The 26,810-nt window shown below is 52.4% G+C and overlaps 3 protein-coding genes across 5 annotated transcripts; all 3 read right to left on the bottom strand.

Moving 5' to 3' along the window:
* Window positions 1-3,230: 3,230 nt before the first annotated feature.
* Window positions 3,231-5,341, bottom strand: LOC133238138 (zymogen granule protein 16 homolog B-like). Its single transcript, XM_061400905.1, has 3 exons — window positions 5,089-5,341; window positions 4,760-4,865; window positions 3,231-3,701 (listed from the first exon to the last, which is right to left on the bottom strand). The coding sequence occupies exons 1-3, from the start codon at window positions 5,324-5,326 to the stop codon at window positions 3,389-3,391; spliced, it is 657 nt and encodes a 218-aa protein (XP_061256889.1). The 5' UTR covers window positions 5,327-5,341; the 3' UTR covers window positions 3,231-3,388.
* A 5,355-nt stretch (window positions 5,342-10,696) lies between these two features.
* LOC133238142 (transmembrane protein 225B-like) lies at window positions 10,697-11,485 on the bottom strand. The gene has a single exon (XM_061400913.1). The coding sequence runs from the start codon at window positions 11,468-11,470 to the stop codon at window positions 10,880-10,882; it is 591 nt and encodes a 196-aa protein (XP_061256897.1). The 5' UTR covers window positions 11,471-11,485; the 3' UTR covers window positions 10,697-10,879.
* A 2,046-nt stretch (window positions 11,486-13,531) lies between these two features.
* PRSS21 (serine protease 21) lies at window positions 13,532-22,480 on the bottom strand. Of its 3 annotated transcripts, XR_009733439.1 has the most exons (8): window positions 19,587-22,477; window positions 19,457-19,486; window positions 19,344-19,370; window positions 18,936-19,101; window positions 17,981-18,264; window positions 15,557-15,711; window positions 14,280-14,401; window positions 13,532-14,104 (listed from the first exon to the last, which is right to left on the bottom strand). XR_009733439.1 is itself a non-coding variant. In XM_061400911.1 (7 exons), exons 1-7 carry the CDS (start codon window positions 19,651-19,653, stop codon window positions 15,018-15,020), a joined length of 996 nt encoding a protein of 331 aa, XP_061256895.1. In that variant the 5' UTR covers window positions 19,654-22,480; the 3' UTR covers window positions 14,920-15,017. The 3 variants fall into 3 exon arrangements, 2 of the variants coding, with proteins under 2 accessions (XP_061256895.1, XP_061256896.1); XM_061400911.1 differs by lacking the exons at window positions 13,532-14,104; window positions 14,280-14,401 and adding an exon at window positions 14,920-15,284 and having other exon boundaries at window positions 19,587-22,480; XM_061400912.1 differs by lacking the exons at window positions 13,532-14,104; window positions 14,280-14,401 and adding an exon at window positions 14,920-15,257 and having other exon boundaries at window positions 19,587-22,473.
* Window positions 22,481-26,810: the final 4,330 nt, after the last annotated feature.

Consider the following 26,810-nt stretch of genomic DNA (forward strand, 5'->3'; position numbering starts at 1 on the left):
AGAATTTCCAGGAGGACTCCTAAGGCTCGATCCCGCCTTTGCGTATGCCGAGCCTCCTTCCTCATGACCTTTGCCACGGGCGGAGTTCCTCACGCTGGCTCCCGGCACTTGCCAACTGGTACCAGCCCGGGGTCACTTGGTCTCCGGTCCCAACGGGTGGTCAGAGCCCACCTGACTGCGAGGAAGCCCCGCGCGGGGGGCGGATCTGGGACTAGGCCTCGCTAGGTCCTGCTTCCCTGGGTGTGTCGTCGGCTCCCCGGTCACCACGGCAGGCCGACTGCGCGGACGGCTTCTTGGGGCCCAATCCCCACCTGAAGCTGATTCCCGAAAGGCAGAGGAGCGGGTACAGGCAGCCGGCCAACCAACCCGAGTGGCGGCTGGGAGGCGGGCGCGCGCGGTACCCGGCGGCGGCTGGCGCCCCTGCTGGTATCGCAGCGCGGGTTCGGGACGCGGCTGCCGGGCAACGCCTCTAAGCGTGTCCACTGCGGGGACTCCAGTCCAGGCTGCTGGGGGCTCCTGTCCGCGGGCTCCAGTGTGCCCCAAACCCCAGCCGGACGCTGGGAGGGATGCAGACTCACCGGCCGCCCCTCCCTACCCTAGCACCCTCCTCCCTACTCCAGGACTGATGTTTGTTCTGAAACACCCAAGATGCACAAAGCCGAGGGGTTCGTGGGGAGGAAGTATTCAGGCAGGCTCTGCCCAAGGTGAGCCCCAAGGGGAGACAGAAACAACGGCCCAGCTGAGGCTGGCTGCAGAGAAAGTGGAGACAGGGCCCCACCCTTCCCTCACTTGGGTGGAGTTGCCTGAGCTCTTGGTAGATTTCCTGTGTAAATTGCAAATCTAAACCCCTGCCCCTTCCATAGACTTGGAATAAGGTGTCACTCGGATCAGGCCTCCACACCAGATGTCTGAACCCTGGTGACATCACGTCACTGCTTTTTTCCCACAGTATCTGAAAGAACAGCCTGGGAGAGGTTGATCACCTTGCCCAAGGAGCTTTGGGGAGATAGTGGCCAAGGCCAGAAGGATCTTGGGGACAAGACCTGAGCCCGACCACAATTGCCACATGCCATCACCCTGGATCCGCAGAGACCCCGCTGAGCTCCAGGCGCCCTGCTCCTAGGCCTCTTCCCAGCACCCTTTCCCTGTCCCTGGTTTTTGCAAACGCCCCCCAGCTAAGGGGTACATGCAGATCTCAGCACAATCCAATCCACCTTCCCAGGGCACCGCACCGGAGGACAGCTGTCATCCACTAAACCCCCCCCCCCCCACCCCGGGACAAGGGGGAAGCCCGCCTGCGGGGGAGGGGACGCAGAAGAGCTGCCAGCTGGCTAAGCCCTCAGCAAACAGGACCCCAGGAAGCCGTGAAGACAAAGCTGGAGAGTCCCCTCCGCCACACCTAAGGCTGGAGAAGCTCCACTGTGAGTCTTGCTGCCTTTTCTGGATCCTTCCTTCTGCCTTCCCTGACCAGAAAGAAGGGAGTGTCCTGAAAAGCAGCTGCAGATACACTTGTCTACGCGTGCCTCACAAGTGTCCTGTGAACCCCTATGACTTTATTACTGCTTCAGGAAGAGACAGATCTGGGAGTTCCCTGGTGGCCTAGTGACTGGGATTTCACTATGAAGGTCTGGGTTCGATCCCTGGTCGGGGGACCAACCTTCAAGCCTTGAGGCCTGGCCAAAATACAAAAAGAAAAAAAAAAACCCAGAAAGGCAAATCTGCAAACAGCCAGAATTTAGAAGTCATGCTGAATGTGAAATTCAAGCTATCTGGGAGGACTGTAATTTACATGACAAGGTCACAGGTGATGTGAAAGAGTGGTCTGAAGTACCCTTTATACCAAAGGAAAGATGAAATTTCCATAGAAGACGACGAAAACATTGGAGCTTTCCTCCACATCTGAGTTCACGGATTCCTGCATTTTCCCCACAGACTCCAGGTTAAGACCACAAAGTGACCCTCGTGTGTGGACTGTAGCCTGCCAGGCTCCTCTGTCCATGGGATTCTCCAGGCAAGAATACTGGAGTGGGATACCATGCCCTTCACCAGGGGATCTTCCTGACCCAGGATTCAAACCCGGGTCTCCCACATTGTAGGCAAGATTCTTTACCATCTGAGCTACCAGAGAAGCCCAAGTGATCCTCAACAGGCATTTAAATTTAAAATTAGAGAAGAGGAACATGTCGGCGAGGATCTCCCCCAAGAGAGGAGGATCCCTCTGGAAACCTTCGCTGGTCTGGGGATCTGAGCCCAGACTTTGCAGCCAGACCTCCTCCCCCCGAATCCCGACTCCGCCACTCGTGCCGTGTGACAGGCTGAGCCTCTGTGTCCTCTGGGCCTGTGCTGTCTCCTTCTGCAAGCGGGGAAGCAGAAGTCCTGTCCCTCTAGGGCCGTCGGGCAGAGAGCTGAGGGGGGACAGGGCAGCCTCTGCACCGTGGCTGAGGGACAGGCTGCTGCAGTCTGATGGAGGTGTTGAGAGAATGTGCCAGGCCTGGGGGCTGCTTTCCTTTCCCTTCAGGCTGTAACAGATGCCCCCTTTCAAGAAGTGGGGTCCTGGGGATGCCTGGCTCTGGCCACTCCCGTGTTGATCTCTTGGCCTGGAGGCCTCCCTCCCTTAACCCCACCTGGCCAGCTCTCACTCAGCCTTTATACTTAGCTCAGATAGTGCCCCCTCTGAGAAGGCTTCCCTGAAGCACACCCACCACTGGGCTTATGCCTGAGCACAGGGCGCTAGACCTGTTACTATCAATGCAGTTGCAACAGCCAGCTGCCTCCATCAGCTTCTGTATCCACTTCTCATGGGGAACCCCTGGCTGATCCCTGGGCTCTTCATTTCTCTGGTGTCCAAGGATCCATCTGTGGCCTAGGCCTTAGCAACTGTATGCTGAGTGAGTGAATGGGTGAATGAATGATTGAGTGGCTTCCCCAAGTCCCTGTACACTCAGAGAATCCTGGAATTGAGCCTGGACAGCTCAGGCTCCCTGGATGGCCTTGCAGCAGAGAGCCAGGGTGGGGCCTCTGGGAGCCCCGAATCCTCAGAGATTATGGGATCCGGTGGGGTCTGCATGGGCAGGCCCTGCTTTCTGTCAGAATCACCCAGCCCTGGGGTGTTGGACCCCCTCCTGCCTCCTACTGCAGCTCTGCTCAGTGAGCTCCGCCCCAGAGGCCTCGTCCCCACAAACTCAGAAGGCTTTGTTCGCATCCCCGGCCAAGGAGCACCCTGGACCCACTGTAGCTGCAGAAGCTGGATTTATTGGTGGATTCTGATTCAGGGCTGCAGTCAGGTCCCTGCTGCCTTGTGCCCACCACCAACCAGATGGCCTTGGCAGGGTAACCCACAGCTCAGACCTGGAAATTCAGGAATGGTCATTTCTCTTTGGTTGCGGTGCTATTTGTTTAAGAATGAAGGATAACCCCATTCAAAGCCAATGCTGGTAATGCCCAGAAGCTTGTAGTGGCCACAGACTCCGATGAGCACCTTGTCACTTTCATCAGGGAAAGCAATAAAGGTGTTGCCATCTTCCTTCCCAAATGGGAACAACCTCCCTCGGTCCGTGTATATGACCAAGTGGCGGAGGAAATTCTTATAGGAGCCGTAGATTCCTGTAATGTGTTCTTCGGGCAGCAGAATGACTTCCTGAGGTGTCCCACCTGGGGCTCCATATTTCTCACTCCAGGAGGAGCCAAACCTCACCTGGATACTGGAAGAAAGGGCGAGCTTTGAAGGTCCAGGGTCTGGGTAACCCGCAAATCCCCAGTCCTGTAAACACCACCCCTCTATGTCCAGCAAGGACAGCCTATCACTGCACCATAAATCCCTGAGCTCGTGACTTTGGTGCCTGAGTCAGGCTTCCTGGTCTCAGCACCTGCTCTGCCACTTTCAGGCTCCGTGATTTGGGGCTTGTTGACCAGCCTCTCCAGGGCTCAGTTTGCTCATCTGCAAAGTGGGACTGATTTGGGGGAGCAGTCACTGAGATCTTCCATCAGGAGAGCTCCCCAAGGTGCCCAGTCACCGTGACCCTCAGGAGGTACAGCTGGTCTCCTGGCTCAGAGTAGGGACCTGACCCCCGGCCCAGCATTTGGAGCCCCAGTCACTGCACTAGGCCAGGTGGGGGCCCCAGGAGCAGGTGACCTGTCTCTGTGACCTTCCCCCACCTCAGTGTCCATCCCAGAGTGTCCCCTCCTCACTGGCCCCGCCCACACTCTGGCCCCTGCCCACACTCTGGCCCCCATGGTGTCTGCTGCTCAGGCCCATTCCTTCTCCCCAGGTCCCTGGGACCCTGAAAATGCAGAGCAAATATCTACCCCAGGCCTGGAGCAAAGCACCCATTTAACCATTAGGGGAAGACCCTGGGCTTGCTGCCTCTACACTTCTAGTGTTCAATCAGTGGTCCTCTTTCCTTTTCTCTTTGACCCTAACCTGGGCAGAACTTCTGCTTTCCCATAGGCATTCTCAAACTGAGAGACCATTTCTGGTTGAGCTGAGTTGGGGTTGAAAGGCGACAGTGGGGAGAAGCACCCCTCCCTTTCGGTCATCCCAGGAAGCAGAGGCCGGACTTGCAGGAGGAGAGCGGAGGGGACAGGGCTGGGGTGCAGGGGAGGAAACAGCAGAGGAAGAGGGACAGACCTCAGCTGACTCAGGAGACATCAGGACCCCAGTGAGGGTGCTGGGAGGAGGGACCAGCCCCCTCCCCAGGTTCCTGAGACTGGGGCAGGGGCTGGGACGCAGTGAGGGGCTCCCGGGCCCTGCTCAACTCACCTCTTGATTAGGCCCAGAGGACCTATGAACACTCGAATCCCGGTGATATCGTTTTGGAAGTCTCTAGAGGTACTGAAATAGGTACCTCCTCCAGGCCCATACTTCTCTATTAGATGAAAGAACCAGGTGGGGAAGAGAAAAAAATAAGCACACGGTGATGTGTTGGCTGTTTCTACCCAGAGGAGGACACAGCCCCTCAGACGAGGGGACAGGCCTGAGAGCAGAGTCCGTCTGTGACAAGGGCTGGCCCAGACCCCAGCCGTGGACAGAGGGAGGGGTGAAGGGGGCCTCCAGGGGGGTGGGCTGGGGGGACCCCCAGCCAGACTTACGCTGTGCCCAGCAGGTGGGGCTCCACAGGAAGGCGAGGGTCAGCCACAGCAGCATGGCTTCTGGCTGGAGATTCAAGGGCTCCCGGGGAGAATAGCACAGGCCTACGATCTCAGAGAGGGGCCTCCCCTGACCTCGTGGGCCCAAGCATGGTGGGGGCGGGGCCTTACCTGGCCTGCGGAGTCTGTCTTTTGGTACCTGGATGTCCGCCACTGGGCCTTTTATACCCTCCTGGGCCATGTGGGCCCCCCTCCAGGAGGAAGGAGTCAAGGGGTCAGCAGGGAGCAGGAAGGAGCTGGTGGGGGGTTCTTCTGGGGGAATCCCCAGAGCCATCCAGTGGGGAGGCTCCCGGATGTGCTGTGTTTATTGTTTTGGCCCCGCAGCCTACACAAATACACGGAGACAATGACAGGTATTTTACTCTGACCTCTGGGTCTCTCTTCTGGGCCCTTGCACTTGACCTTGACTTCAGAGGTGGGGGAGGTGTCCTAGAGCCCTTCCCAGTTGACCAAACAGGGTCAGCCTCACAGGGGTGCTTCAGGGTAGCTGCCTGCAGAGCTTCGTGGGGCCCAGGGCTCCTGCCTCGTGTAGAACCCAGTTCAAGGTCCAGAACCCCCACGTGATGACAAGGAGAAGGGGCACAGATAGTGGCCTGGCATGTGCCAGTTTCACTGGGGAAGAGCTGGCTTCCAGGAACCGGGGACTCTGGCTTTATCGGGATGGTAGTGCGGGGGCCTTGGTGTCAGAGTGGAGGCCCTGTCTAGCTGCCACCTCCCTTACTTACATCATGACCCGGGGTCAGGGGTCAGCACACTGTGATCCGCAGGCCAAGTTCCGCCTGCCATCGCATCTTACACAATCCGTGAGCTAAGAATACATTTTACATTTTAAATGATTAGTAAAAATTCAGAAGAATAATGTGAGATTTGAAAAGTTCATGAAATGTCAATGCCATTGCCAATAAACAAGTGTTATCACCCTTTTGGGTTTCCCTACAGGCTCAGCGGTAAAGAACCCGCCTGCAATGCAGAAGATACAGACATGGCTTCAATCCCTGAGTCAAGAAGGTCCACTGGAGGAGGGCATGGCAACCCACTCCAGAATTCTTGCCTGGAGAATCCCATGGAGAGAGGAGCCTTGTGGGCTACAGTCCACGGGGTCACGAAAAGTTGGACACGACCGGGCAACTCAGCACACATGGAGCAGAGAGCAGCCTTGTCCAGAAGCTGGCCCCTCCTTCTGGGCCTGCACTGTTCCCCTGGACAGGCTCCTTAGGGCTCAGGCCCCCCTGATTCCTGTGGCAAAGGTGAGGCCTTCACCTGACCTCCAGAGCTCCACATACGCCCCCAGAGTCCTCCAGCCCCATGATGCCTCTGGGGAAGGGCAGGGCCAGCCAGCTGCAGGGGGCAGAGAAGCCCTCCCGGGGCCCCGGATCCTTCTGGGGAGGTGGAGACGCAGGAGGCCTAGGACCCCGGCAGGTACAGCTCCTAAAAGGGGCCCAGAGGCGGCACAAAGGGGCTTGTGTTCCTGCCCCAGCCCAGTGCCAGGCACTTCTTCTGCTAATGCTGCCAATTAGGAGGCTTCATTCTCACTGCAGACTGCCAGGGTGTGAGCCCAAAAGCAGGGTTTGTCTGGCCAAGACTCCAGGATGCAGTACCTAGGGTGGGAATTGGAGGAAGTATTGGCTGCCAGATTGGACAAGGAGGGGATGAGGGCACTTGCCCAAGGGCACACGGGCGGCACATTATCATGGAGGGCAGGGGCATGGTTATAAGAGACACACATGCACACACGTGCTTTCAAAATGCACGTGTGCAACACAGGATGCACCTTCTAACATTTGCCCAGCTATCCCTACACCCAGGAGTTTGCACTGCCCTGAGCAGCTGTGTGCACCATGCACACCTATGCTGGAAGCCCGGTCCCCAGAGGAGCCCTGCCCCCTCGGTCACCCGGGGCCCAGTGCTGGCTCTGAGCCCACTGCGGAGATTTAACACAGGCCCTTTGTCCCTGGGGATCAGAGTTGCGCACAAGGGGGTTTAGGAGCATTGAGACCATAATCCCCTCTGTGGGCGTACCCCGGATCTCAGTCTTCCAGGAGCCCGGAACAACTGGGTCTCCTTCTCCCAGCAGGGGCAGATGCTGAGCCAACTGGCATGTGGGTCGGGGGCAGGTCAGGACTAACATCCCTTGCCTCCCTCTCCACTATGCTCTGCAGTCCTAGGACAGCCGATTGAGGCCTTGGTCCCCAGCACACTCAGAGCTGGTGGGCACCTCCCTGTGGCCCCTCGGCAGGGAGCCCCTGCCTTGCTTGCTTGGAAGCTGGATCCTGCGTCCCAGGCTCAGGCTCCCGGGGCACGGCAAGGGGTGCTGGCTCCTGCAGGCGGCCTCATCTGATGTCCGAGGCCCCAGGAATCAGATGGAAGATCCTGCTGAGCAGGGTAGTGGGGAGATCAAGAAGGGAAGGGGCATTCTGTCCCAGTCCCAAGAGGAGTCCAAAGCTGGCCTTTGTGCCTGGTGGGGCTTCCCTGGTGGCTCAGATGGTAAAGAATCTGCCTGCAATGCAGGAGACCCGGGTTCCATCCCTGACTTGGGAAGATCCCTTGGAGAAGGAAATGGCTATCCACTCCAGGATTCTTGCCTGAAGAATCCCATGGACAGAGGAGCCCAGCAGGCTGCAGCCCATGGGGCTGCAGAGTTGGAAACGACTGAGCGACTTTCCCTCGCTTGCCTTTGGGGGGCTGTTGCCACACCAGGTGGCCCCCTCTGAAAGGACAACTTGGCTGTGTATTTCTGAAGCTCTCGATTCTCCGCCTTTGCTCATTCCCTTAAAAATCTCACTGAATGCTCTAAGCAAAACATTTTTCTCCAGCTTTCTGCAGAGAAACTCAGTACTTTTAATGGAATGCCAGGTAGCCCGGCCACACGTTTTTGTCTAATCTTATATGTAATTAAAGTCCCATTAGTGCAAGTGCTGAAAATAAAATGACCTCCACCCCAGGGTCAGGTTGATGGAGGCAAGATCTCCAAGTTCCATTCCCCGAGGCTGCCCTGACACAGTGCTTTTCACCTCGTGTATCGGTCAGCCTGGGCTGCTGTAACCAGTACTGCAGACTGGGGGCAGGGGGAGGGGCTCAAACAACAGAGGTTTATCCCTTACAGTTCTGGAGGCTGGAAGTCCAAGATCAAGGCTCCAACGGACTCGGTTCTTGGTGAGGGCTTGCTTTCTGGTCCAACCCACTGCAGGGAGTTAACCAAACAGACTGAGGTTTTCTGAGAGCCTCTCATGAACCCCAGATTCACTGTATCCTGCCTACAAACCCCTAGACCCATATCAATGCAAGCCCATCTGCCTACCTCTTTTTTTAACTTAATTAACTTTTTAACTTTTGTCTGTTCTAGGTCTTCGTTGTTATGCGTTGGCTTTCTCCAGTTGCGACAAGTGGGGGCTACTCTGTAGTCGTGAGCACGGGCTTCTCGTGGCGGTGGCTTCTCTCGTTGTGGAGCACGGGCTCTAGGCGTGCAGGCTTCAGTAGTTGTAGCGCGTGGGCTCAGTAGTTGTGACACACAGGCTTAGTTGCTCCCTGGCATGAGGTCTTCCCGGACCAGGCATCGAACCAGTGTCCCCTGTAGTCAAACTGGTGTCTCCTGTAATTCCCATTACAAGGTGGATTCTTAACCACTGGGCCATCAGGGAAGCCCCTGCTTATATCTTTGAGAAGCTTCAGTTCAGTTCAGTTCGGTCGCTCAGTCACGTCTGACTCTTTGCAACCCCATAAATCACAGCATGCCAGGCCTCCCTGTCCATCACCAGCTCCAGGAATCCACCCAAACCCATGTCCATTGAGTTGATGATGCCATCTAACCGTCTCATCCTCTGTCGTCCCCTTCTCCTCCTGCCCTCAATCTTTCCCAGCATTAGGGTCTTTTCAAATGAGTCAGCTCTGTGTATCAGGTGGCCAAAGTATTGGAGTTTCAGCTTCAGCATCAGTCCTTCCAAAGAACACCCAGGGCTGATCTCCTTTAGGATGGACTGGTTGGATCTCCTTGCAGTCCAAGGGACTCTCAAGAGTCTTCTCCAACACCACAGTTCCAAAGCATCAATTCTTCGGCACTCAGCTTTCTTTATAGTCCAACTCTCACATCCATACATGACCACAGGAAAAACCATAGCCTTGACTAGACAGACCTTTGTTGGCAAAGTAATGTCTCTGTTTTTTAATATGCTGTCTAGGTTGGTCATAACTCCTTCTGAGGAGTAAGTGTCTTTTAATTTCATGGCTGCAATCACCATCTGCAGTGATTTTGGAGCCCAGAAAAATAAAGTCAGCCACTGTTTCCACTGTTTCCCCTTCTATTTGCCATGAAGTGATGGGACCGGATGCCATGATCTTAGTTTTCTGAATATTGAGCTTTAAGCCAACTTTTTCACTCTCCTCTTTCACTTTCATCAGGAGGCTTTTGAGTTCCTCTTCACTTTCTGCCATAAGGGTGGTGTCATCTGCATATCTGAGGTTATTGATATTTCTCCCGGCAATCTTGATTCCAGCTTGTGCTTCTTCCAGCCCAGTGTTTCTCATGATGTACTCTGCATAGAAGTTAAATAAGCAGGGTGACAATATACAGCCTTGACGTACTCCTTTTCCTATTTGGAACCAGTCTGTTGTTCCATGTCCAGTTCTAACTATTGCTTCCTGACCTGCATACAGGTTTCTCAAGAGGCAGGTCAGGTGGTCTGGTATTTCCATCTCTTTCAGCATTTTCCACAGTTTATTGTGATCCACACAGTCAAAGGCTTTGGCATAGTCAAGAAAGCAGAAGTAGATGTTTTTCTGGAACTCTCTTAGAATTGCTGGGGTCCAGCATTCTTAGAGAATTACTCTGTTTGTACATATCTTGTTGTTTTCTAGAGTTTGGAAGTGTCTAAGAGAAGCAGGTGTCCATGCTGCCCCACCTGCTTATCTTTCCTTCCATCTTTCTGTCCTTGAACTTGTCTTTCCAAACAGATTTCTGGAACAATGTTCAAACAAAACTAGGGTTACTTCCAGATGATGGAATTTAAGGCATTTTTCTATCTCTCTTCTGTTCTTTTTCGTACCACTTCCATTTTTAAAATAGGGTTGTACTAATTTTACAAAGTAAAAATGATTGTTCTTTTTTAAATGGGATACATTTTTAACCTATAAGTTCTCAAAAGATATGAAATTGGAGATTCCCAGGGTCAGGAACAATATGGGGAATGGGTTCTCTTACTTACCTGGGGGAGTGTACTGAGGACCTTCTCATGACTTAAAAACCTTACAAACATGAAGCCCATTTGGCTAAAACATTGCGCCCACAGAAAAGGTATCCTAAGAAATGATGAGAGGGACTTCCCTGGTGGTCCAATGGCTAAGACTCCATGCTCCCAACACAGGAGACCCGGGTTCAATCCCTGGTCGGGTAACTAGATCCCACCTACCACGAATAAATGATCCTGCATGTCGTCACTAAGACCGGTGCAGCCAAATAAATAAATGAATAGGAGTGATTGGGAAGATGTGCCAAATTTATAAATTAAGGTTTTCCTAAAGATATCATTTTACTTTTCTTTTTTTTTTTTTAAGAATTAAAAAAAACGTTTAACAAATATCAAACATACGCAGGATAGAATCACTGTGAGGAGGGGGAAGGGAGGGGTTGACTTGACACTCAAAAGCCTCATCAGAAACGGCAGAGACTGGGGGAGACTGAAGAGCCACACACACTGACACATGTGCACTGGACGAAGGGCAGGGCACAGACTGTCTGGGTCTAGATAATGGTTTCTTCCTTCAGCAGCGTCTCCTTCTGCATGGAGCTCAGTTCTCCTCCCAGACTATCCAGGTTTTCCAGGTACGAGATCTCTTGGGTGTCCTCAGTACTCTGGGAAATGGGCAACAAATGGCATCTAGGGCAGGCTATTTCTTGGATGAGGCAGATGGCACCAGCCACCATGAACAGAAGGATGCTGAAGCCCAGGACGTAGTAAGGCCACTGTATGGAGAACTGCGGGGGGCTGGGCTTCATCCGCAGACTCTGGATCTCCAGGGCATGCAGCAACAAGGCCAGGAAGGCACAAGCCCCTGTGAGGAAACTGATGAAGGCTGACACAAAATTGTGCTTCCGGGTCCTCGGAAAGAGCTGAGACGCAAAGGACACCATGATGAAAGTGGTAAGGAAAGACAAGACAATGGCGGACAGCAGGGAGACTCGGCCGAGGATGACGTAAATGGATAAGGGTCGAGGCTTCCAGCACTTGATATGGAAGCAGTTCTCAAACAGGCCACTGAAGAACACTTCCTGGGACTCCTCGTTCACCAGCCGCACCCAGAAGGGGAAGATGGAGACCAGCCAAGATATCATTTTAAATGACAGCAACTTTTCAACTATCCAACACTAGGAGACTGATTACAAGTTTGGTTCTGGTGATTTTTTTTTAAGTTTCTTCTTTGAGCTCCTTTGATTGATTTTTATTTTCTAACAAGAAGGCATTATTTTGATAATCATCATAAAGCTACTTTTACTTTGCTAAGAAGTCTGGTTCTGCAGAGCGATTTTCCCCATTAGCTGAACATTTGTCCAAGGTGGGGGCGTCATGAGCAGCCCCAGATAGGACACGTGCCAATTCTTCAAGCTTCCCACTTTAAAAGGAAAAACAAGCCTCTTTATTAGTCAGATGACCTGGTGGCTCTGCCATCGGATTCTGTAGGGGAGAGATCTCCTGGACGTGGACAGCAAGGGAGACCCCCATGAAGAGGGACTCTACGCAGGAAACCTGAGCAGCTGGTGAATGACAAAGAGGGTGAGGGCGATGGGAAGGCAGGGCCCAGAGCCGTCACAACGTAGACACGAGTGCAGGGAAATGAGCGTTGTTGCAGGCACCTCAGTTCGCTGTGTTTTCATCTACCAGCTGTATTTAGCAAAAGGAGAAAATGTCAATGTTGAGCCATTTCCTCGCTTCTAGACAAACACCGGGCCGGCTTGAGAAGCCGGATCTCAGCTCACTACCGCCCCCTCGTGTCAGATGGGGTACCTGGGAGGGACAGGTGCAGAAAGGAAATGAAATTGTACCGGAGAAAAATCCACCTGAGAAGGGGGAGGCTGTCCGCTCGGGTGGATCCTACGAGAGAGAAAGAGAGAGAGAGAGAGACTCCAAGGGAACTGTGAAGATTCAGCCTGGCCCTAGAGACGGTGGAACAGCATCCACACATCCCTTAAGAAATCCCTCACAAGTGACAGTTCTATGGTCAAGAAATTTGGGAAACGCAACCCACTATATTTTCTCTTTCAGATTCCTGATGCATTTTAGCAAGTAAAAGTCATTGAAAAGTTCTGCAACAAAAAAATTTTTTTATTATTACAACTTTTATTCTGAAAAACTAATTTTTTCTTTATATTTTTTAATTTATTTTTTTATTGAAGGATAATTGCTTTACAGAATTTTGTTGTTTTCTGTCAAACCTCAATATGAATCAGCCATAGGTATATCCCCTCCCTTCTGAACCTCCCTTCCATCTCCCGCCCCATCCCCCCACTCTAGGTTGATACAGAGCCCCTGTTTGAGTTTCCTGAGCCATGCAGCAAATTCCCATTGGCTGTCTATTTTACATATGGTAATGTAAATTTCCACGTTACTCACAACATACATCTCACCCTCTCCTCCCCTCTCCCCATGTCCATTAGTCTATTCTCCATGTCTGTTTCTCCACTGCTGCCCTGTAAATAAATTCTTCAGCACCATTTTTCTAGATTCTGTATATATGCATTAGAATATGATATTTGTCTTTTTCTTTCTGAGTCACTTCACTCTGTATAATAGGTTCTAGGTCAACAAAAAAAATTTTTTAAAGATTTCACTTTCCCCAAAGTCTGTGATCATAAGCTCCTTTTACAAATGAAGTTTATTCACAGCCTTGGGAAATAACATTCCATGGAATACATGTTGGGAACCACTGCTAAAATAGAGGCATGGCTGAGGAGGGCTGGGCTGTTTCAGAATCAATCTAGAGAAAGAGAAGTAAGGTGGTCATTCTGGTGCTCACACTGGGGCCTCAGGAGCTGGGCGTTCTCTTCCTTTCAAAATTCTGCTGGCTGGGTCACAGGGTGGCGATGCGGATGTTGGTGATGGTGGTAGTCGGGGTGACGGTGGTGATGAGAGCCCAGGCACAGTGCTTATTCTGGGTTTGTTGTCCAGTCAATCATTTGTATCTGACTCTTCTGCGACCCCGTGGACTGTAGCCTGTAAGGCTCCTCTGTTCATGGGATTTCCCAGGCAAGAATACTGGAGTGAGTTGTCATTTCCTCCTCCGAGGGATCTTCCCAACCCAAGGATCGAACCAGCATCTCCTGCATTGCAGGCGAATTCTTTACCACTGAGCCACCAGGGAAACGTGCTTCTTCTATATCGGATATTGTTCTAAGCCGTTTATAAATTAACTCATTTTATTCTAACCATCTGAAGGAAAGGTACAATTTTTTAGATATAAAAAATGAAGCTGAACTCATTCATAGCTGGTGGGAACATACTATTGGTACATCCAGTTTAGAAGACAGTTGGGTGTGTCTCCCAGGCCGCTGTACAGTTTGTGACATGTTCAAATCAAAATAACACCTTTGGGGCCACCCACAGGGCCTCCCGATGACCTGAGGGGGCTATTTCTTCAGATAAGAGGCCTCTTGAGAGGCCACCGGTCTCAGGTGAAATTCTCAGAGGTCGATACTGAGGCGGGTGAGGATGGCGTGGTGGCTGGCTGCAGCCTGCTTCTCCTTCTGAATGAAGGGCACCGTCACCCAGCCCAGGGGACCCCACCTGAAGCTGGGCTGGGGGCTGGGGGCTGGGCGCTGGGCACCACCTCTGGCTCTGCCCCCAGCCCCTCTCAGGGTTGACGTGGGAACTTCCTCTCGTGGCCGGGAGGGGGTGCTGCCTGCGAACTGCAGAGCAGCCTGGGCGGAGACCTCCTCTCCCAGGACAGGGGTGTGAGGCCCTCAGAGGCCATCCTGAAAAATGAGGGGAGATGTGAATATTTCTTGGGTTTGTTCACTTATTTGTTGATTAGGTGCCCCTCCCTCCCAGCCATGAGAAGGTCTGTCTGGGTCACTTGTGGGTCACCAGCTCTGAAAGCAGAGATCACACACCCACACCCACGCCCTCCCCTTTCCCAGGTCCCCTCACCACATGTGGCTGCAGGGCAGGCCTGCGCATCTTCCTGGTATCGGCTCAGAAGCTCCTGGGCTCCACCCTTGCTGGCTCTACAGACTCCTGGCCAGGCCAGGCCCAGGTCCCCGTATGGGTCCCTGGAAGGGATGGGTGAGGGACACAGTATCTTGAGGGCCAGGCCTGGGAAAACAGGGCTGGTGACATATCTGGGCCCTACTGCCCGCCTCCCAGGACCTTCCTCCTCCGTCCTGCCCTCTCCACCATCAGGGGACTAACTCTGGCCCCAGAGGGAGCTGCCTGGTCTTGTCTTCCCAGGACAACACTGGGTCTGACATAAGCCTCGCCAGCCAAATCTATGGTTCTTCCAGTAGTCATGTATGGATGTAAGGGCTGGACCATAAAGAAGGCTGAGCGCCGAAGAACTGATGCTTTCAAATTGTGGTGCTGGAGAAGACTCTTGAGAGTCCTTTAATAAATGATCTTTCTGATCGAACTAACCTTGAAAGGGTTTTGTTGTTTGCAACCAAAACCCGCATAGCACAGATAAGTGGACGATGATTTAGGAGTTAAAGAGTGGTCTTGGAGTGGACGGGACGCAAGTGTCCGTGAGGGTGTCCAGGAAGCCACCCGGGGCCACCGAAAGTGCAGCAAGGTGTCAACTTGAACATATACACTTTTATTAGCAAAGGGGACAGAAGGGGACTGGGCCTGACTCAGCAGATGGCCCCAACTCTCGGGGGCCACTGGCTGGGCTCAGGCCAGCTGTAGGAATGGGAGAGCCCAGAGCAGAGGAAGGAGCAGCAGCATCAGGCAGGAGTCCAGCCTGCAAGTGTTGTTTTGGGCCAGAACCTCTCGGATCCACTTGTAGTGCACACTGATATTGGTGTAGACACCCGGCCGGTTGGGCCTACCGCAGCCCACTCCCCAGCTCACGACTCCAACTTGATACCACAGCCCTTTCTTTTCACAGACCAAGGGCCCACCTGAGTCACCCTGGGGACCAGCATGGGTGAGTCCAGCCTGGGGTGGCGCAGGAGGGGTGAGCAGAGAGGCCGGGAGAGTAGGAGGGGCTGTGGCCAGGCAGACAGGGTGCAAATCCCACCCCTCCCCTCCACCAAAGTGAGCAAGCCTCAGCTTCTGCATCTGCAAAGTGGAACAGTGGTCCCTCCCCCCGCCCCCCAGGGTGGACACGAGGCCCGAATGGAGGGCAGGGACGCAGGGTACTTTCTGGCCAGGGAGGGGAGGCGGGCGGCTGGGGTGATGCGTGAGCTGGGGACGGGAGGGACACTCACAAAGCAGGAATCCTTGCCGCCTTGAGGCTCGCCAGCGCAAATCATGTCTCCCCAGATGTCAATGCGGAAATCGGGCATTGAGAACAGGTGATTACACATGGTGGTGTTTATGATCCCGACCTGCACTTCCTGGAGGGTGTAGGGAGATGGCAGACCTGCCACGGAGTTGAGGGAACAGAGAAAGATGGCGTCCTGAGCCTCTCCTCTGCCATCAGAATGGCACAGGCTACAAAGGCATGCGGCGGGGGGACCCTGGGGCACCCACAGTACCTGGGACATTGCCCTTGACTCCTCTGCTCTAGCCCAGCACCCAGCACGTGGTGGGTGATGAACACACCACGGAAGGGCCTAGAGGAGGGACTGGCTGTTACAGCTTCCCTCACTGCAGCCTGCAGAAAATAGGCCCTGCTCCAGCCCCCAGGGAGAGACCTTAGCACTCCGGGGTGGGGCTGGTGCAGCTGGGATGGTTTAGGATCTGCACAGTCCAGCGTCCAGTGCCTGCGGGAGTGGGGCAGCCTGGCGTGCTCTCTCTCCCCCCGCAACAAGCCTGCCTAGCCCGAGCCCAGAGCTCTACCAGGTGCTCCTGCAGCATCCCTGGGATGCAGTGTAATCAACCTTGGTCTTGGGTAAGGAAAGATTCAGGAGGAAGGTCACCCTCCTTCAACCCCGGCAAAGCACCAGGAGCTGCCAGAGCCTAACATGAACCCATGCATGCTAAGTTATTTTAATCGTGTCCAACTCTTTGCAACCCCATGGACCATGACCCACCAGGCTCCTCTGTTCATGGGATTCTCTAGGCAAGAATAGTGGATTGGGTTGCCATGCCCTCCTCCAGGGGGTCTTCCCGACCCAGGGATCGAACCTGGGTCTCTTATGTCTCCTGCATGGGTCAGCGGATCCTTTACCATTAGCACCCCCTGGGAAGCCCTGATATGAAGCCAGGCCTGTCCAAAGTCTAGAACTGAATCACCTCCTTGTTCTGCAGAGGATGGTGATCCCATTAACACTGAAAGCTGTTGAAGCAATCGTTTCTTGACTTCCAGGCGCTCTGCTAAGCCCTCATGTAGGAATGCTTTTAAGCCTCAGAACTACCCTCTCTGGTGGGAACTATTATTACCCCATTTTACAGATGTGGAAGGTGAGGCAGAGTGAGATGAAGTGCTTTGCCCAAGGTTTCCCCACTAGTACAGAGTACATCAGCTCTGGGGGTGGGGTCAAGAAGTCACTTTCTACCTGTCGGAGTGAGGGTTCAGCTGGCGCTGGATGTGATTACCTGTCAGCTGGGGGAGGGGCAGTGTCAGCCTGGCTGGGCCCCTCAGCTCACGGCCATCCAGCCCTTTGGGCCCAAGAAGTCTACACTGGGGCACCTTCTCCAGCCCCCTGGGGTGCAAGGAAAGGACAGGGCAGGTCTCCAGTCGACTCCCCTCTCCTCACTGGCAATGCCAGGTGTGTGGCTGGCTACTCTCTCTGGGCCAAGGAGCCCTGGCTTCTCCATGGATCCCCAGGGCCTGGGAAACTCTCCATGCCTCTCCGGGTTTCCTCATCTGTAAAGCAGGCATAAAGATGCTCCCAGCTCTTTGGCAGGTAGACTTCAGAACGAAGAGAGTCCTTGGAGCCCTGGTACACACAGTGCACCAGGGGAGCTTGGTCTATCACGGCTGCTGTGGTTGAGGGCAAGGCAGGGCCGTGCTAGGCCCGGGGGCAGTGTGACCGGGGTCTAATTCGTGAGCCCCTCTGGGGGACCTGGGCCCAGCAGATTCGAGGGACTCGTGGTAAGACAGAAATGGGTGGCAGCTAATGGCAACCCACTCCAGGGCTCTTGCCTGGAGAATCCCATGGACGGAGGAGTCTGGTGGGCTACAGTCCATGGGGTCACAAAGAGTCGGACGCAACTGAGCGATTTCACTTTCACATTTCACTAATGCCAGCACATGGAGCCCCGCAGAGATTGAGTGGGAGCAGGGCTGGAGCAAGGCTTAAAGTTTCAAGGAGAGAATGAATGAGCTGGCACTCCAGGATGGGAGGGCTCCCACCTCCCACCGCCCCTGTCGGTGCAGAAGGGGTTGGGGAGCTGGAGTGGGAGGCTGGATGGAGGGGGTAGGGGGGAGCACCCTGCTGGGGTAGAAAGAAGGGTTTCCTGAAACACAGACACCCACTTCCCCCACAGCACCCAACAGACACCCAGCAGGCTGAGGGTGCTAGCCTGGGCCTTCCTCTCTGGTTTCTGGCTCACAATCTCCGGAAGAGAAGGGGAGCTTAGGGTACATACAGAAAGCCCTGCTCTACGGGTGAGGGGCAAGGGTGGAGAGCCAGCATCCAGAAAACACTGAGCAGGCTGCCAGCATGAGGCTGGTGCAGCTAGAACCAGCAGGCGATGGCACTGCCACCCTCGCCTGGCCCATACCCGTCTGTCCCCAGACTCACTCAGCTCCTCTTCAATGTCTCCCCAGCCGGTCACCCAGCAGTCACTCCTGTTCTCAAACTCAGAGATGGAGGCCATGACGCAGATGGGCTGGATGTACTTAGTATAGGTGACTGAGGAGGACAGCTTCAACAGGGCGATGTCATACACCGGAGCGCCCAGATAGTGGGGGCTCAGGAAAATCTGGTCCACATTGTAACGGTTGTAGTAGGCTTGCAAGTTCCAAATGGATGGTGCGGCAGACAGCTCCCCAAACTGGACTGACCAGTGAAAGGGATTTCGGTTGCTATCAAGGGAGGAGAGAGCCCTCAGGGGTCTTCAGAGGGAGAGTGGGCCATCCCAGCATGCCTGGGCCACTCCCTGAGACTGCCGGGCCACTGCCCGGCTCATCCCGGACACAGGTCCTCCTTCCACAAAGAGGCCAGGGCAGAAACGGGGAGAGCCCCGAGCCCCAAACAAAGTCCCACACCTGGGGACGTGGGACAGGAGGGTGCCTCCCCTGCCAGCTCACCTGGCCAGTCACTCAACCCCCTGTCGCCTCCAGGGCCCTCCTCTTAAGGGGACCAGCAGGTTCACGGGGGTCACACAGGCTGGGCTCCACACAGCTTCGGGAACCACTGACCCCACCAGCCGGGCTCCTGTCCAGCACTTACCTCAGCTCATTCCTCCCCCAGGGGTACACCTCCGCTGGGAGGTGGGGTGAGGAAGGTGGAGGCTGGAGGTGCCATGTGGGGGACAAACGAAGCAAGAAAGAGAACAAGACACACAAACGTTCCGGAAAAAACCTCATAGGGTTTCCTCAGGGAGCGCCCTGGGGGCCTCGTGCCGGTGTGGAACGGGCTGCAGCCCAGCCTGGGGCTCAGGAGCACACGAAGGCCGCGGCCACGTGGCACATGGGCGCGCGTCCTGGCACAGACCAGGACGCGGGGTCAGCGGGCCCCCTGCCCCCAGACTCACTTTTCAAAGCAGTGCGCGGCCGAGAGCGCCCAGCGGCGGTTGAGCAGGCTCGCTCCGCAGAAGTGGTAGCCCCACAGACGCAGGCTGCCCTGCCACGGCCAGTGTCCGATTGTTGCATCCTTTCCACCCACTATGCGTGTCGGGATGACCCGTTGACCACAAGGCCCTGGGATGGACAGACGGACACCAGGCTGAGCTGCTGGAGGCAGGCTCATCCTGTCCACCCTCACCCACTGGGAAGGGAAGGGGCTCCCGGGGAACTGCGCGTCCTGGAGGGAGGGGGGGGGAACGGCGCGTCCTGGGGTCGTGCCACCCAGGAAGCGTCGAACGCTGGGGACCCGCCCCACGTGGCCCGCGGGCGCCCGCCCCATCCTGCCCGCCCCCGGCCCCCCGGGGCCCATCAGTTACATGCGAGCATCGACGAGTTCTGAAAACCTGGAGCGGGGAGAGGGAAAGCTGAGGCGCCCTTCGCGCTCGGGCCCACGAGCCCTCCGCGGGGAAGCGCCTCCCGCACGCCTTACCTGGAAGCAGCAGGTCCTTGTCCCGAAGGGCTGCGGGCAGGAGACGAGGTGAGTTCCCCACTGCCTCCTCGCGCCCCAGCCGCCCCCCTCACCCCGGTTCGTGCCCGCAGCCCTCGCCGCCCGAGCTCACCCTGCTCGGCGATTTCGATCCGCACCAACAGCTGCGCCAGCAGCAGCGCCGCCCCCTGCGGGCGCATGGCCTCGCCCCCGGCCGCCCGGCGCCCTCTCCGCTCCCGCCCGCTCCAGGGCCCCGCTGAGCGCCCCCTGGGGGAGAGGGAGCCGCGGGAACCCTGGCCACCCTCGCCAGGCCGACGACCTCCCTGGTCCAAGGTTTGTTTGGGTACCTGGGACGTCACAGTGCCCGGCTTTGAGCATGTTACTGGGACTGGTCCCCAACGACGTACCTTGCTATGGCCCGGGAACCGGTGCGAGCAGCCAACCCCTCTCGTCCGCCATGCTGGGGCCTGGCCGCCCCCTGCTGCCCTCTGTACTAGCCGCTCCTTCCTCTAGAAAGGACCAAGGACCTGGCCCACCGTCAGGACTCTCATGAAAGCACAGTCCCAAGTCCTCACTGAGTGCTGATTAGGGCCGCGCACTGTATTATCTGCTGTTAAAAGTGATGACCTTCACTGGACCCACAGAATAAACTGGCCTGATTTGACCATCTAGGGAGCTCTTAACCTCCCTGTCTGCCTGTTGCCGGGCAAGGAGCCTCATCTCTCTACAGAGCCTACAGGTTGCTTCCCCTCCTTGTGGACACTGTTGCAGGCCCCAAAGTCACTTTGTGGGCACAAAGTCAAAGTCAATAATTTTTTAGGAGGATTCACAGAACTCAGAAAAGCTGTTCCTCTCCTGATTGTGCTACCTTACAGTGAATGGATACAGATAACATCAGCACATGCCAAAGGTGCAGAGGAGAGTCTGGGAGAGACCGGATACAGGCTTCCAGCTGTCCTCTTCCAGAGGACAGAGGTCGGGTGGGCACTGGTTAATTTTCCCACTCATGAAGTGCTGTCAACCAGGGGCACTCACCTAAGCTTTGGTGTCTTGGAGTTTCTATTGGGATTTCATCGCAAAGGTATGGAGTGCCCACGTGGCTGACCTTAGTTCTGACTGCAGCCCCTCCAGAGGTCCAGCTGATCCAGTCTGACCCAAGGCCCCACCATAAATTACATCATTAGCAACTATCTAGAGGCCCAAGGACCCCAGATCTACAGACAGTCTTTTCAGGCAGGACTCTCCAAGGGGTGGATGTTATTTCCTAAGAGCTGTTAAAAGGCCAGTCCTTTCTTTGGACTATGCAGGATTTAACCATCCTAGACCTGTTCAGTTAACCTTTTACTGCACAGCAACCAAGAATGAAGAAATGTTCACAGAAAATTTGTACATGCAGTGGAATGATCTATTCAAATAAACTGAACTGACTCCAGAGGAAACTGAGATATCACATGGAACAGCAGAGAGTTTGAAAAATTCTAACTGGTTTCCTCAGAAAGCCTGAACAAGTGTTTATCAGCATTAAATAAGAATTATACTACAGAGGACCAAGCAATCAGAGAACAAGAAAGAGTATCTGGAAATTTAAAATATTTCTGAAGTAAAGCAGTTTAGCCAAACACCTGAATAAGAAAATGGACATAGCTAAAAAATGAATTAGCAAACTTGAAGACAGAGTAGTGAAACATGGAGAACTTAGAGCCAAAGTAGTAAAACATTAGAACTTAGAGCCAAAGTTTAAAAGGGGCAAATTACATGAGAGAGAAATGTAGAGATGTGGAAGGACAGTCAAGACTGGTTCTTGTTGGGACTTCCCAGTCGTTAAGAATCTGCACTGCAGTGCAGGGGACGAGGGTTTGATCCCTGGTTGGAGAACTAAGATCCCACAGGTCGCCCCAACTACTGAAGTCTGAGAGCTCTGAAGCTCGCTCTGGAGTCTGAGAGACACAACTAGAGTCCGTGCACAGCAAAGGAAGATACCCCGCATGACACTAACACCCGCCACACCCAAATAAATAATAATAAAGAGTGGTTCTTGTCTATCCATTTCTCCACAATAAAAAGCACTTTAAGTGAAATAAAATAGGGGGTTGAGAAAAGGTGAAGATCAGGCCTTCCTCTAGAATCCCATTAGTAAACCATTAGAAAGGCAGGTCGGGGGCTTCTCTGGTGATCCAGTGAGTAAAAATCCTCCTGCCAACGCAAGTGACATGAGTTCAATCCGGGAAGATCCCATGTGCTGCAGGGCAACTAAGACCATGTACCTCAACTACTGAGGGCTGTGCGCCTGGAGCCCATGCTCTGCAACAAGAGGAGTCACTGCAAGAAGTCCGTGCAACTCAACAAAGAGTAGCCTCCACTGGCTGCAGCTAGAGAAAGCCCACCAGTAGCAACAAGGAGTACCGCAGCCAAAGGGAGAAAACAAGCACGTCTGTACATGGTATCGGTTCCATATCTATTTTTACCTCCCCAGTATCATTCTGAATGGGTGACCAGACACTCATGAACACAAAAAGAGTAACTGAGAGCTTCCCTGGTGGCTCAGGGGTGAGGAATCCGCATGCCAGTGCAGGAGACATAGGTTCGATCCTTGATCTGGGAGGATCCCACATGCTGCAGAGCAACTAAGCCTGTGCACCACAACTGCTGAGCCTGTGCTTCAGAACCCGGGAGCCACAACTACTGAAGTCTGAGTACCCCAGAGCCCCTGTTCCGCAACAAGAGAAGCCACTGCAAAGAGAAGCCCAAGCACCTCAACTGGAGAGTAGACCCTACCTGGTGCAACCAGAGAAAAGCCCGCATAGCCAGGAAGACCCAGCACAACCAAAAATAAAGAGATAAAAATGACAACAACAACAAAATAAAAGAGTTGTTGAACGGCTGTGAGTTTTAAGGGACGTTTGATGATCAGGAGTGCCAGGATGTCTTTATTTTTATTTTTTATTAAAATTTTTTCAATTGGGGAGGGAGGTGGGAGGGGGGTTCAGGATTGGGAACATGTGTACAACCATGGCAGATTCATGTTGATGTATGGCAAAACCAATACAATATTGTAAAGTAACTAGCCTCTAATTAAAATAAATTTAAATTAGAAAAATTTTTTTTCAATTGAAATATAATTGATTTACAATGTTGTGTTAGTTTCAGGTGTGCAGCAAAGTGACTCAGTTTTTTGTTTCCTTTTTCGGCCATGCCATGTGGCATGTGGGATCTTAGTTCCCTGACCAGAGATCAAACCTGTGCCTCCTGGCAGTGGAAGCTCAGAGTCTTAATCACTGGACCACCAGGGAAGTCCCAGTTTTATACACACATAGACACACATGAACACATTCTTTTTCAGATTTGCTTCCATTATAGGCTATTACAAGATATTAAGTATAGTTCCCCGTGCTATACCGTATGTCTTTGTTGGTTTTCTATTTTATATATAGCAGTATGTATATTTTAATCCCAAACTCCGAATTTATCCCTCCCCCCTTTCGTAACCATAAGTTTATTTTCTATGTCTGAGCCTATTTCTGTTTCATAAATGAGTTCATTTGTATCCTTCTCTTTTTAGATTCCACATATAAGTGATATCATGTGACGTTTGTCTTTCTCTGACTTACTTCACTTAGTATGATAATGTCTGGATCCATCCATGTTGCTACAAATGGTATTATCTCCTTCTTTTTTTCTGTTCCTTCACAAAACTTTTTATTTTGTATTGGGATATAGCTGATTACAAGGATGTCTTTACATCAGATTTACTGTTAAGTGCACTGGCTCTTACATAATTCTGATTATCTGCTACTGCTGCTGCTAGGTCACTTCAGTCGTGTCCGACTCTGTGTGACCCCATAGACGGCAGCCCGCCAGGCTCCCCCGTCCCTAGGATTCTCCAGGCAAGAACACTGGGGTGGGCTGCCATTTCCTTCTCCAATGCATGAAAGTGAAAAGTGAAGTTGCTCAGTCGTGTCCGACCCTCAGCGACTCATGAACTGCAGCCTACCAGGCTCCTCCGTCCATGGGATTTTCCAGGCAAGAGTACTGGAGTGGGTTGCCATTGCCTTCTCCGTCTGATAATCTAGACATTCTCAAAATAATTTCTGGGACCAAAGAAACAAAAAATCACAAACAGGCAGGATGTGTCTTTCTTTATCCCCATAAGGTGTCAGTAAATCATGAAACTTCTGTTTGTTTGTTTTTTCCAATAACAAAAATCTGTAATACTGTTAGTGGAGGTACTTTACTATTTTACAAGGATTCCAGCAAGTTTATTCTAATAAGGGCCAAGCATAAGTAGGCTGGGCTTTCCAGGTGGCACTAGTGGTTAAGAAACTGCCTGCCAATGCAGGAGACATAGGAGACTTGGGAAGATTCCCTAGAGAAGAGCACGGCAGTCCACAGCAGTATTTGGCTGGCAAACCCCATGGACAGAGGAGCCTGGGGGGCTACACTCCAAAGGGTCAAAAAGAGTCAGACATGACTTAGCACGCATAGATAAGTAGGTTAAGAAATTTAACTTCTTGTAATTTCTTTCTAGGACTTCCCTGGTGGTTCAGATGGTAAAGCGTCTGCGTACAATGCAGGAGACCTGGGTTTGATCCCTGGGTTGGGAAGATCCCCTGGAGAAAGAAATGGCAACCCACTCCAGTATTCTTGCCTAGAAAATCCCATGGACGGAGGAACCTGGTAGGCTACAGTCCATGGGGTCGCAAAGAGTTGGACAGGACTGAACAACTTCACTTTCACTTTCTTTCTTTCAATTTCTTTCTAAACATCTTCTTTTTATTTTGTTTTGACTAAGGATATATATTGGTGGGAAAGTCGCAAGCAAGATAAAAGTGGCTATGAACTATCATGTACCAGATACTTGCAGATGAAATAGAACCCAAGGCTCAAAGTCTCAAGAATGAGCTATGAGCCACAGGGGTATTTTACATTGGTAAGAGTTATAAGCCCCTGGAAAGATATAAGAGGCATGAGCCTTTATACACCAATAACAGAGCATTGTATACCCCAATAACAATTTTTATTTTGAAATAATCAAAATAAAACAAAAGATGTTATACATAAAGATAAGACAAAAATGTTCTAAATACTCAAGAAACTAATAAATCCACATTTTTTTTCCCCTCTCAGAAATCAAGAGATCAGGTAAATGAAAAAGCAATAATACAGTGCTGAGCATGATTTTGGCCTAAATCAAGCATTTGGGTGGAGAAGGAAATGGTAACGCACTCTAGTATTCTTGCCTAGAGAATCCCACAGACTGAGGGGCCTGGTAGGGTACAGTCCACAGGGTCGCAGAGTCAGGCATGACTGAGACTGAGCACACACGTGAGCATCTGGGGCTTCCCAGAGACCCAAGGAGCCCCTTGGAGGGGGAGCTGCCTGCAGGCTAGGCTGGTGTGAGGGGTAATCCAAGATAGGTACTTTTTTGTTGTTTGTTTTTAATCTTTTGGCTGCACTGCACAGTATGTGGGATCTTAGTTCCCTGATCAGGGAATCAGGGTTCCTGCATTGGAAGGTGGATTCTTAACCACTGGACCAGTGGTTAAGCCCCTGGGTTTGCTCCGTATCTCTTTTCCTTTTTCTCCAACCCCTATCTTTCCAGGGAAGCCTCAGAACTGGCTGGAGAAATGTAAGCCAGCCACTGGCATAGGGAGCACAGGGCAGGACCTCAGGCAGGAGCAGGGGTGCTGGCCACTGTGCAGGGAGAGGAGGCAGGAGTGGGGGTCCTTTGGGACCTCCATCAGTCTTTCAATTTCTTGAACGTTCACCAGCTGTGTCACACACAGTCCCTGGAGGCAGTGGACAGCCACACATGCAAATGACGGAACAAGATCATTTGGATATTGCTAAGTTCTCGGAAGGAAATGGACTTCCCTGATGGCTCAGATGGTAAAGCCTCTGCCCGCAATGCAGGAGACCCGGGTTCGATCCCTGGGTTGGAAAGATTCCTTGGAGAAGGAAATGGCAACGCACTCCAGCACTCTTGCTTGCATAATCCCATGGATAGAGGAGCCTTGTAGGCTATAGTCCATGGGGTCGCAAGGAGTCGGACACAACTGAGCGACTTCACTTTTGCCAGAGTCCAGCTGCAGCAGCCAGGTAATCAACCTGAAGGGATGGGCGGTGTTGGCGAGTAACGATGCAGCCTCTCAGTTTTCTTGGACTGCATATTTATTTCAAACTTAAGATTCTCTTTTCCAGGTTCAATGCAGGATACAGGATGCTTGGAGTTGGTGCACTGGGATGACCCAGAGGGATGGTAAGGGGAGGGAGGTGGGAGGGGAGTTCAGGATTGGGGACACGTGTACACCCGTGGCAGATTCATGTTGATGTATGGCAAAACCAATACAATATTGTAAAGTAATTAGCCTCCAATTACAATAAATAAATTTAAATTAAAAAAAATGGAATGCCCACCAAGAACAGAAGAGAAAGATGCTTTAAAGTCCCATATGACCTTACCCATTAGAGGTCCCTGGGGCTGACTGATTAATTACACTAAGAGAGAGATTGCTTCTTTCTCTTCACCTAACCCCACATTCTTCAACTAGGTGAAGAGAGGCACAAACATGTACAAGCCAAAGAAACATTTGGAAATGAGTTGCAAGTTGATAGATAAAAAAAGAATAATTACTTGCATTGAGAATATTTGCCTTTCTGGCATATTAAACACCCATTAGAGCAACTCAGAGAATGCAAACCACTCTAGAAAGGCTTTCTGATATTAGAGGGCAAAGGGGAGCTTGCTTTGTAATGCATTTTAATTTCAAAGAAAATTTCCATCAACAACCTGAATATCTAAAAGGAATTTGGGGTCATGCATTTGGGGAACAAGATTATTAATACAAATCTTGTTGTGTTAGCACTGACAGAACACAGACCCAGGGCTTTGTAAATCTAGCAGGAAAGGAGTCCATTCTGGGGCCTCTGTTGGGTGGTAGAGAAAGGAGCACAACTGGCTTTGATAAACACAGAAAAGGTCCACTGTTCCCTAATCCTCTTCCACTTCCTTCAGATGGTTTCAATTTGCAAAGTGGCCCTCAGACTCTTGTGATTTTGCATCAGAGTTCAAGGAGCAAGTTCTCCTTCCTCTACCCTCATCCCCTCTTCTGATTCCAACATAACACATAAAACCTGCATTTTGACAACTCCTCATTTAATATATTAAAAAACCTGTTTTACTCCTGGTTCTACCATTATGAATTGCATCCTTGTAGTCATGGACAAAAGCACCCTTCTTAGCCTCAAGTATCTTGTAATTAAAATAAAATTTCCCATGGGGGAAAAAAAAAGATTCTCTTTAATATTTTTACAAAAGCATTAGGTCAGAGGTTTTATATTTTCAGTTCCCCCTGACCCA

Source organism: Bos javanicus, chromosome 25, assembly GCF_032452875.1.
Source record: "Bos javanicus breed banteng chromosome 25, ARS-OSU_banteng_1.0, whole genome shotgun sequence".
NCBI classification, from domain to species: domain Eukaryota; kingdom Metazoa; phylum Chordata; class Mammalia; order Artiodactyla; family Bovidae; genus Bos; species Bos javanicus.